Below are 12,232 nucleotides of genomic sequence, written 5' to 3'. Positions count from 1 at the left end.
TGTGTGTGTGGGGGGGGGGGGGGGGGGGGTAAAACACAGGTTTGCAGAAGGCAATGTGAAATGTGATACAGACTGATGGGTTTCAGCGCTCCTTTAAGTGTTCACTACGAGAAGCTCTGCCCTGTTCCTTATTAGTGCTGCTGCTTTTCCTTCTCGTGTGGCATGGAAGGTGTGGATGTGCGCCGCATGCATACAATAGGCTTAAAGTGGTTGTGAATCTGCAGAGGTGACACTGTTGGTAGGGAGGAAGGGAGAGAGAGAGAGAGATTGATAGGGGAGGAAAGGAGAGAGAGAGCTAACAGGCCTTAATCTCATGGCAGCAGAGGCTTATTGCTGGGTACTCTCTGCAGATGGGGAGAGGGGGCGGGACTCAGGCCAAGTGTGCAAGGTGTGTTCCTCCCCCTTGATTTAAGCCTCTGAGGTCAGCCCTACACCTTCCATTCACAACCCCTGAGCTACCGGTAGGGTACATGAACAGTAACCAAGGATACAGTGGGCCTAGCTACATGTCTTTTGTTTATTTAGTGAGTAAATATTTTTCTTAAAACTGCATTGTTGGTTAAGGGCATGTAAGTAAGCATTTCACAGTAAGGTCTACACCTGTTTATTCAGCGCATGTGACAAATAAAAATTGATTTCAAAAGGAAAGAAACAGTACATGTATGGAAATTAACTAAATGGACTCTACACTGTAAAACCGGATAAGTTCTGGCTACTCAAAGTTTTGAGGAAACCAATACCTAAAACAAATGTGTTGTTAAACTTAAATAGCTGAATTGAGTAGTACTAATTTGAAATGAGTAATACTAATTTAAAAAAATTGTTTGTAAGATATTGGAGCCAGGCCTCCAATAATTTCCCAGTATCCCTTTCGATTGAATTGTAGAGTTACCACCCAAGAGTGTATTTTTTTTGTGACAGAGACATGGTTGTTAAATTCATTGAATTTCAGTTATGTGGCCTTCACCAAGTGAGCTCCTAGGCAAATGTTATCGATATAAATGAAGCATTACATATATCATACGGCCTTATACAGTCGACTGAAACTCATAGTTTACAGCCCACGCCAGGCCTGTAAGTAGGGTTCAACATTCCACCAACTTTTCCAAAAACATTTCCAGTAATTTTCCAAACAGGATTTCTGAAAAACCTGGAAAATCGACCAGAATTTTGCACCCCTAACTGTAAATCCCATTATGCTGGCTTGCAAAGTGATGTGTAATTCCTATTGGACTTGTTAGGCTATCCAATAGTTTAAATTTGTATTCACCCTCAACCTGCATTGATGGCTGCCAGGGTTAAGAAGAGTGGGAGGAAACTACCTAAACCATTTAAACTGGAACAACCATTTCAGTAACGGGTGCAAAAATTAAATGATTGGATTAGTTTAGAAAAAATATATTTATCTTTGTTTAGCATAAAATGTATTCAGTCAATCACTCCATGTACATGCAGAAACACAGATATCAAAAACATTATTATTATTATTTTTTAAATCTACCTGCAGTAGAGCATGCTTGGAAAAAAGTTAATTTGTTATCATACCTTTAAAAAAAAAAATGTTGGTGTGACTTCTCATTTAGTTGAGTCAATACCACCTACACATTTTAAGTAAAAATGACTTTTAATTGATTTTGAGTACAACTAATTATAAGTATTTGAATTAAAAATGCCTTGGGGTTTACAGTGTATCTGCTGTATTAAGGTGGGAATTAAATAAAGGAAACTAATATAAATCTCGCTGTCTGTGTACCCCTCCAGCCACAGAGATCTTAAGCTCACTGTGTCCCTAATGACACAAATAAGGCTGGGTAAGGCGACTTCTGTGATTGGTCCATCTGATCAAGGTCGTTATTGTTGAGGATGATGCTGAGCAGCTCTTCAGCTGCCCTGTGCCCAGTACAGTAGTACTCTTCCTGGCCTAAATATATCTGGCTTTGACCTGTAAGTGATCCTCCAGTAGCTTAGTGTAAGGCTGGGTTACTATAGGACAAAGTGCAGAGAACAGACATTCCCTATTGGATGAGAAGATAGGCTAACCGTCTAACCCTGATACAGATACACTCTGGCGATAGGCTAATGACTATGATGGGCTGCCATCATTAAGGGGAAGGGTCTACAACTGTTAGCTTGGATGTAAACAAGGGGGCTTTCTTACTCTCCAACTGGGGGACTTGACTTCCTCAAAGGTTGATTGGGTATTTTACTTTTGTATCCTACCTGGACAACGTTTAGCCTGGCCTAGTCTCAGGTTGATATGGCTCCTCAGATAGCCTCTACCGGTCACAATGGCACAGGTATCGTAGCCTCACACAGGTTATGTTGTGTTACCGCTTAGTGCTCAGAAGGCATCCATCAACTCTGGGGTGGAGCAGACTGGGACACATCACATTATGCTACCCTATTTCAGTGGAAAGGTTCAGTCAACAGTTAGATGAAAGTCTTTCTCTAATATACTATTAGGCCTATAAAGTCTCTCCCAAGATTTTGTGAATGTTTTCCATTGCATACGCATTGTTACAGGGATGCTACAATGTGATGACTAATGTGATGACTTTTCATGACATTGTAACAAGGATGTAAGTAGACATGTAGTTACATCATCAATCCATATCCGTGTGATTAATTCTGGCCTAGCCTGTTTGTCTGTGGTGTTTCATGTTCAGTATGTTAGTGAACTCAATGGCGATTGTAACAACTGTTTAACAAGCACTTTGAACAGCAGGTTGACTTGTGTTTGTGTTGAGGTGGGTAGACTTCCCCAGACCAGAGCTTTTAATGGCTCTACCTTGAAATCAATAGCCTCAATAGTGTCAGCTAGTTTGGTGCCATTAGAATGAATAATACATTGACACACAGACAATGAAGCACAATGTGATCCCCTGAGATGGACCAGGATGCCCGTGTTGTTCAATCATGTACACATTCTTCAGGCTAGCATGTTCGATTCAACTAGCCTAGGACTAGCCTACATCTACATGTACCTTTGTAGTAGAGTTTGACATTTCCCTCTGCTCTATTGTTACCACAGATGCTAAGCTATGTACTGTAAGCTTTGCAGAGCAACAGGAAGGGAGCGTATGGCATGTGTGTCTCTGATTGCCCATTCAATGAAAGCAAATGTGTGACCTACTGTGTATTCCCTTTATGTTTCCCATGTTCTTCCCCCTCTGCCATGTTACTCACGCCTCACATCCTGCCAGCCACCACATAGCCTGTAGTCCTGCTGCCACATGTAGCCTACAGCTACCATGCACACAAGCATGCACATGCTGACTTTCATTCATATCCCCCAGGCTACTACAGAGCATCTCCTCCGCCACACACGTTTACAGTAACACACACAATCTCATGCATTCACATGCACAACATGCAGTCATGTGCACATGTAACAGTATAACTTTACGTCGTCCCCTCGCCCCGACACGGGCGCGAACCAGGGACCCTCTGCACACATCGACAACAGTCACCCACGAAGCGCCGTTACCCATCGCTCCACAAAAGCCGCGGCCCTTGCAGAGCAAGGGGCAACACTACTTCTAGGTTTCAGAGCAAGTGACGTAACTGATTGAAACGCTATTAGTGCGTACCCGCTAACTAGCTAGCCATTTCACATCCGTTACACTCACCTCCCTTTCAACCTCCTCCTTTTCCGCAGCAACCAGTGATCCGGGTCAACAGCATCAATGTAACAGTATAACTTTATGTCGTCCCCTCACCCCGACACGGGCGCGAACCAGGGACCATCTGCACACATCGACAACAGTCACCCACGAAGCGTCGTTACCCATCGCTCCACAAAATCCGCGGCCCTTGCAGAGCAAGGGGCAACACTACTTCTAGGTTTCAGAGCAAGTGACGTAACTGATTGAAACGCTATTAGCGCGTACCCGCTAACTAGCTAGCCATTTCACATCCGTTACACACAGTCTCTCTCTCTTTCTCGCTCGCTCGCATGGTTTGCTCGCTCTCCCTCGCTCACTCTCTCGCTCGCTCTCCCTCGGCGACGGTGTGGCCAGGCAGGCTCATCGGGGACTGTTGTAACCCAGAAATCACACCAGCATGTATGAACTCAGAGTGTGTTCCAAATGGCAACCTATTCCCTATATAGTTCACTACTTTTGAACAGAGCCCTGTAGGCCCTGGTCAAAAGTGGTGGGAAATGAAAGGGAATAGGATGCCATTTGGGACCAGGAGGAGTCTCCCTGCCAGGGTCTGTATAGCCGTGTCACTGCATTATGTAGCAAAGGAGCAATATATACAGTGCATTCGGAAAGTATTCAGACGCCTCCACATTTTGTTACGTTATAGCCTTATTCTAAAATTGATTAAAGTGTTTTTTCCCCTCATCAATCTACACACAATACCCCATAATGAGAAAACAAAAACATTTTTTTTTTGTTGCAAATGTGTTAAAAATAAAAAACTGATATCACATTAACATAAGTATTCAGACCCTTTACTCAGTACTTTGCTAAAGCACCTTTGGCAGCGATTACAGCCTCGAGTCTTCTTGGGTATGACGCTACAAGCTTGGGACACCTGTATTTGGGGAGTTTCTCCCATTCTTCTCTGCAAATCCTCTCAAGGTTGGATGGGGAGCATCACTGCACAGCTATTTTCAGGTCTCTTCAGAGATGTTCGATCGGGTTCAAGTCTGTGCTCTGGTTGGCCACTCAAGGACATTCAGAGACTTGTCCTGAGCTCTCTGGAGCAGGTTTTCATCAATGATCTCTCTGTACTTTGCTTCGTTTATCTTTCCCTCGATCCTGACTAGTCTCCAAGTCCCTGCCGCTGAATATCATCCCCACAGTGTGATGCTGCCACTACCATGCTGCACTGTAGGGATCGTGCCAGGTCTCCTCCAGATGTGACGCTTGGCATTCATGCCAAAGAGTTCAATCTTGGTTTCATCAGACCAGAGAATCTTGTTTCTCATGGTCTGAGAGTCCATTAGGTGCCTTTTGGCAAACTCCAAGCGGGCTGTCATGTGCCTTTTACTGAGGAGTGGCTTCCGTCTGGCCACTCTACTATAAAGGCCTTATTGGTGGAGTGCTGCAGAGATGGTTGTTCTTCTGGAAGGTTCTCCCATCTCCACAGAGGAACTCTGGAGCTCTGGAGTGACCATTGGGTTCTTGGTCACCTCCTTGACCAAGTTCCTTCTCCCCTGATTGCTGAGTTTGGTCGGGCGGCTAACTCTAGGACGAGTCTTGGTGGTTCCAAACTTTTTCCATTTAAGAATGAAGGAGGCCACCGTGTTCTTGGGGACATTCAATGCTGCAGATGTTTTGGTACCTTCCCAAGATCTCTGCAATCCTGTCTCGGAGCTCTATGGACAATTCCTTTGACCTCATGGCTTGGTTTTTGCTCTGACATGCACTGTCAACTGTGGGACCTTATATAGACAGGTGGGTGCCTTTTCAAATAATGTCCAATCAATTAAATTTACTACGGGTGGACTCCAATCAAGTTGTAGAAACATCTCAAGGGTGATAAATGAAAACATGATGCACCTGAGCTCAATTTTGAGTTTCATAGCAAAGGGTCTGAATACTTATGCCAGTGTGATATTTCTGGCGTCTTTTGTTAGAAAAATGTCTGAAAACCTGTTTTCACTTTGTCATTATGGGATATTGTGTGTAGAATTAATTTAATCCATTTTAGAATAAGACTGTAAAATAGCAAAATGTAGTCAATGGTTCTGGATACTTTCCCAAGGCACTGTATTACAGCAAGACTGATGTTTTCCTCTATAACAACACAAATTAACCCCAATGGGACTCGACAGACACTCTGGAAAAGGAAGCTGTGGCTAGGTCACATGACACTATCATCCCGCTGTGACAATAGATTCACACACCATGTTTTAGATCTGTTTGACTTTTACATGCTCTCTTGGCAGGGTAGCCATATGTAAATAATGTGTATCAATGGTGTGTGTGTGTGTGATGGCCGGTGTAGCTCATCTCTTTGATCTCTCTGGCAGTATAATTCACCCTCATCAAGGCTGAAAAAGGCTGAGATGGATATCGGACAGAGGCCGCTGTCTGCCACCTATGGGCGTCAACGTCTGGTCTAATGGACAGCAACACCCTTAGCTACTGAACTTCTAGGCCTAGGCTTATATGATAATAATACTCTGAAACAAGGAAGGTGAGGATGATATAGCCATAGAAATAAGAATTAATAGAATGGACTTGGAAGCTCAAACCCTGGCAATTTCTATGAGTATAGCAGTGTGGAAATCAGTTTTTGTAAAGCAGTGTTTCCCAAACTTTTTACAGTCCCGTACCCCTTCAAACATTCAACCTCCAGCTGCGTACCCCCTCTACCACCAGGGTCAGCGCACTCTCAAATGTTGTTTTTTTGCCATCGTTGTAAGCCTGCCACACACACTATATTATACATTTCTTAAGCATAAGAATGAGTGTGAGTTTTTATTGCAACCCGGCTCGTGGGAAGTGAGTTGTTATTTCGCTGAACACTAGAACCCTAACCCTTAATTTTATTTTTGGCAGTGAAACGAGGCTACTCAGGCGAGAAAAAAACCTCACCCAAATGTATAGCCCCGTTGGAAAATATAAATGGAGTATTTGAAAATTTGAAGAATTGTTGTATTTTGTTAAATGCATGTTTTTATTGTTATTATTTTTTACATTTTATGCAAATCACATTTTTATTTGGCGTACCCCCAACGGCATTGCGCGTACCTGCTGTAAAGCAACCCCTTGTACCAGGCATCGTATATCATTATGAGCAGTAATAGTATTACCGTAATGACTTATTATTGCAACCTTTCTGTAACTTTCCCATAGAGATGATACTGATAGGGTCGTACACCTCATGAACAAAAATACGTGGACACCTGTTTGTTGAACATCTCATTCCAAAATCATGGTCATTAATGTGGAGTTGGTGTAACGTCAGGAGAATGATGGGTGTAGAGTCAGGCGCAGAGAGCAGAAGTTTCAAGGGAAAAAACGCTTTAATGTCCACAGTCAAACAGGAACAGGTACAAAAGGGGTGACGCCAAAACACAGGTGCAAACACAACCCAAAGACCACTGTGAAATAAACTGGACAGCGAAAACCCAAAATCAATAATCCACCTCCGACGTAACATGACAACCAATAAGCCCGCACAAACACTAGCGGGCGAAACGAACCTAAATAGTACACCTCCCAACACCCCAACAAGAAACAGGTGAAAACAATTAGACAAACATAAACGAAAAGGAAAAAGGGATCGGTGGCAGCTAGTAGACAGGCGACGACGACCGCCGAGCGCCACCCGAACGGGAAGGGGAGCCACCTTCGGTAGTATTCGTGACAGTTGGTCCCCCTTTTGCTTCTATAACAGCCTCTACCCTTCTGGGAAGGCTTTCCACCAGATTTTTTAAATTTTTATTTTACCTTTATTTATACATGTTTTTCTCATTGAGATAACATCTCTTTTCCAAGAGACCTGTTCCAATAGCAGCAGGGGGAACAACGTTTCAGACAAAACAACTTACATACACTAACACAACATTAAACAAAACTATAAACACACATACAGTACAACAAAAACATTTTACATTAAAAACATGAGTCTTGACTAAAAACAGCAGGCCTAAAAACAATTACACTCTTCTATGATATATACATCGATCAAGTGTTTAAACTCCACCAATGAAACTACAGTAGATCATCACATTTTAAATGTTCAGGAGAGAATTCCAGGACCATGGAGCTAAGTAACTAAAACTATTACTACCATGACCTGTTCTAATTTTTGGTACTGTTAGAAGCAAATGAGAATGGTACCGTAATTGATATTAATTTACCGACCTGACAAAAAAAGAACAGAGATAAAATGGCATTTTACCCAATATGGCCTTATAAATCAGTGTATACCAGTGTTTAAGCCTACACAAGGTCAATGACAACCAGCCAACAGCGCTGTAGAGATCACAATGCTGTGTTAGACGTTTTTGATTTGTAATGATCCTGAGGGCTGCATGATATACTGAATCAAGTGATCTCAGGGTAGTGGCTGAGGCCTGCATATATATAACATCACTAAAATATAAAACCGCCAGTAATGTACATCGTACCAGCTCCTTCCTGGCCTCAAAAGAAAAACCAGCCTTATGCCTGTAATAAAAATCTATTTTCAGCTTGAGCTTCCTTATCAAGTTCTCTACATGCACAGGGAAGCTCAGCTTATCATCAACACACACACCCAAATATTTGTACACTTTAACTTGCTCTATAGTATGTCCAGCCAATGTAGCAATGACATGATTAGTAACATGCCTGGCATTTGAAAATACCATGCATTTTGTTTTACCCGAATTGACAAACAGCTTTAAATCATACAGATTCTGTTGTATGATGCTAAATGCTCTTCGGGCATTTTCAAATGCTAAAGATAAACTACTACCACTTGAATAAAGAACAGTATCGTCTGCATAAAAATGAACATCTGCTGTTTCAATAAGATCCCCAATGTTGTTGATATACAAAATGAACAACAGTGGGCTCACAATAGAACCTTGCGGAACACCTGAGCACAACTCTATGGACTCAGATTTACAATCATCTGCCATTACACATTGTGTATGATTTGATAGGTCATTTATTAACCAATCTAGAGCATGACCAGTAATTCCACAACATTTTAACCTTTGCACTAACACAGCATGGCCCACGGTGTCAAAAGCCTTTGACAAATAAATAAAGACAGACACACAATGTAACTTCTTATCAAGAGCACATGTTGGAACATTGCTGCTGTGACTTGCTTCCATTCAGCCACAAGAGCATTAGTGAGGTTGGACACTGATGTTGGGCGATTAGGCCTGGCTTGCAGTCGGCGTTCGAATTCATCCCAAAGGTGTTCGATGGGGTTGAGGTCAGGGCTATGTGCTGACCAGTCAAGTTCTTCCACACCGATCTCGACAAACCGTTTCTGTATGGACTTTGTTTTGTGCACGGGGGAATTGTCATGCTGAAACAGGAAAGGGCCTTCCCCAAACTGTTGCCACAAAGTTGGAAGCACAGAATTGTCTAGAATGTCATTGTATGCTGTAGTGTAAAGATTTCCCTTCACTGGAACTAAGGGGCCGAGCTCGAACTATGAAAACCAGCCCCAGACCATTATTCCTCCTCCACCAAACTTTACAGTTGGCACTATGCATTGGTGCAGGTAGCGTTCCCCTGGCATCCACCAAACCTAGATTAGCCCATCGGATTGCCAGATGGTGAAGCGTGATTCATCACTCCAGAGAACGTGTTTCCACTGCTCCAGTCCAATGGCGGCGAGCTTTACACCACTCCAGCCAACGCTTGGCATTGCGCATGGTGATCTTAGGCTTGTGTGCGGCCATGTAAACCCATTTCATGAAGCTCCTGAAGAACAGTTCTTGTGAAGACATTGCTTCCAACGAGGACATGCGATTTTTACGTGCTTCAGCACTCGGCCGTCCCGTTCTGTGAGCATGTATTGCCTACCACTTCGCGGCTGAGCTGTTGTTACTCCTATGCGTTTCCACTTCACAATAACAGCACTTACAGTTGACGAATTGACTTGTTGGAAAGGTGGCATCCTATGACGGTGCCACATTGAATGTCACTGAGCTCTTCAGTAAGGCCATTCTACTGTCAATGTTTCCTATGGAGATTGCAAGGCTGTGTACTCGATTTTATACACCCGTCAGCAACGGGTGTGGCTGAAATGACTGAATCCACTCATTTGAAGAGGTGTCCACATACTTGTGTGTATATGTAGTGTACTGTAGTTAAAAACACTCATACGTGGCCTCCCGGGTGGCACAGTGGTCTAGGGCACTGCATCACAGTGCTAGCTGTGACACCAGAGACTCTGGGTTCGTGCCCAGACTCTGTCGCAGCCGGCCGCGACCGGGAGGTCTGTGGGGCGACGCACAATTGGCCTAGCGTCGTCCGGTTTAGGGAGGGTTTGGCCGGTAGGGATTTCCTTGGCGGGCCAGGCGCAGTGCACGCTAACCTGGTCGCCAGGTGCACGGTGTTTCCTCCGACACATTGGTGCGGCTGGCTTCCGGGTTGGATGCGCGCTGTGTTAAGAAGGCTTGGTTGGGTTGTGTTTCGGAGGACGCATGGCTTTCGACCTTCGTCTCTCCCGAGCCCGTACGGGAGTTGTAGCGATGAGACAAGATCGTAACTACTAACAATTGGATACCACGAAATTGGGGGGAAAAGGGGTAAAAATAAATAATAAATACATTTTAAAAACACTCATACGTGTCAGTTTTGACAGAAGAGGAAGTGTGGCCTGTTCTCTTTTGGTAGATGAGGGGTTTCACACGGTGGCTGCTGTAACCGTCATTGCTGTGGTCTATTTCTGCTGCATAGTGAACCAAGAACAACAAGGAAATTAATTTGATTGGTGGTGCGGTGTTGTAAGCGTGACTCGCACCACTAAGGACGGGAGAAAGCATTTAAACCGTCCACCAACCTGCCACACTGAATAATGTATATTACACATCATGGGCTGGGCTTCAGGCTTGATTGTATAGTTTTGTACTGTATTTGCATTAGGCTCTTCTAAGTTTATCTCTGACTTCTAAAGCTGCACGGTACAATACATACTTTTATATAGTAAAGATCTACTGTGTTGTGGGATCAAGCTAAAGCCTTATTCGGTAAGTCATAACCCTGCATCTCCCCCTCTCTTTCCCTCCCCCTTCTCCATCCCTCTCTCCCTCTCCCTCTCCCTCCCCCTCTCTATCTTCCCCTCTCTTTCTGCCCCCCTCTCTTCCTCTCTTTCTCTCCCCCCCCTCTCAACCTCCCCCCCCTCCCCCCCACTCACCATCTCCTCCCCCCTCCTGCTATCCCACACCAGAGCTGAGTTCCACCCTGATGGAGAGGATGCAGGCCCAGGAGCTGCAGAGCAGTCTACAGCTGCCAGAGCTGGATGAGTTAAACCAGTTCTTCCGCTCCCTGCCCATCTCCACGCTGGTGGGCATCGGTGCCCTGACCGCCGTGCTGGCCTACTGGCTGGCCACACGGCCACGTGCCATCTCTCCTCCCTGCAATCTCCAACACCAGTCTGAAGAAGTGGCGGTAAGCCAATGAATCACGATACAATACTCCACCTGGATCTGTATTCGCAAAGTGTCTCAGAAAAGCAGTGCTGATCTAGGATCTGTTTAGTCTTTTTAGATCATAATGAATAATACAGGGTGTACCTGATCCTAGAACAGCACTTTCTGAGATGCTTTGTGGCTGATTAAGACTTAGAAATTGATGCCTTTCCTATGCACTTCTCAGTATTTGGTCGCGTAACACGCTCTTTAGGTGTGGCTACCTTGCACACTCTGAATACATTTAATTTAGCTGCTGAAAACCCTGCCACTTGCAGGCCAAAAGATTTCCTTGTGGAGTTGTCATTCGATAGGGTTTTCAGTACATTTAGCTTAAACCATCCCTTTAAATATAATGTACCTTTTTAGTTTCAATTTTGTCCAAATCAAATCAAATGTATTTATATAGCCCTTCTTACATCAGCTGATATCTCAAAGTGCTGTACAGAAACCCAGCCTAAAACCCCAAAGAGCAAGCAATGCAGGTGTAGAAGCACGGTGGCTACGAAAAACTCCCTAGAAAGGCCAAAACCTAGGAAGAAACCTAGAGAGGAACCAGTTCTCTTCTGGCTGTGCCGGGTGGAGATTATAACAGAACATGGCCAAGATGTTCAAATGTTCATAAATGACCAGCATGGTCAAATAATAATAATCACAGTAGTTGTCGATGGTGCAGTAAGTCAGCACATCAGGAGTAAATGTCAGTTGGCTTTTCATAGCCGATCATTAAGAGTATCTCTACCGCTCCTGCTGTCTTTAGAGAGTTGAAAACAGCAGGTCTGGGACAGGTAGCACGTCCGGTGAACAGGTCAGGGTTCCATAGCCGCAGGCAGAACAGTTGAAACTGGAGCAGCAGCACGGCCAGGTGGACTGGGGACAGCAAGTAGTCATCATGCCAGGTAGTCCTGAGGCATGGTCCTAGGGCTCAGGTCCTCTGAGAGAGAGAAAGAAAGAGAGAAAGAGAGAATTAGAGAGAGCATACTTAAATTCACACAGGACACCGGATAAGACAGGAGAAGTACTCCAGATATAACAAACTGACCCTAGCCCCCCCGACACATAAACTACTGCAGCATAAATACTGGAGGCTGAGACAGGAGGGGTCAGGAGACACTGTGGCACCATCCG

At 44.3% G+C, this 12,232-nt stretch overlaps 1 protein-coding gene across 3 annotated transcripts in view; it reads left to right on the top strand.

Moving 5' to 3' along the window:
• LOC129868200 (long-chain-fatty-acid--CoA ligase 6-like) overlaps positions 1-12,232 on the top strand; it is a 105,734-nt gene that overhangs the window by 57,417 nt on the left and 36,085 nt on the right. For all 3 annotated transcript variants that reach the window (XM_055941959.1, XM_055941957.1, XM_055941958.1), the window contains one exon: positions 10,864-11,084. In XM_055941959.1, coding sequence (XP_055797934.1) covers positions 10,881-11,084 — 204 coding nt within the window. In that variant the 5' untranslated portion in view covers positions 10,864-10,880. Of the gene's footprint in view, positions 1-10,863; positions 11,085-12,232 lie in introns of those variants that run through there.

The sequence above is a fragment of the Salvelinus fontinalis genome, chromosome 13, assembly GCF_029448725.1.
Source record: "Salvelinus fontinalis isolate EN_2023a chromosome 13, ASM2944872v1, whole genome shotgun sequence".
Classification (NCBI taxonomy): Eukaryota; Metazoa; Chordata; class Actinopteri; order Salmoniformes; family Salmonidae; genus Salvelinus; species Salvelinus fontinalis.
This window is presented reverse-complemented; position numbering and strand designations above follow the sequence as displayed.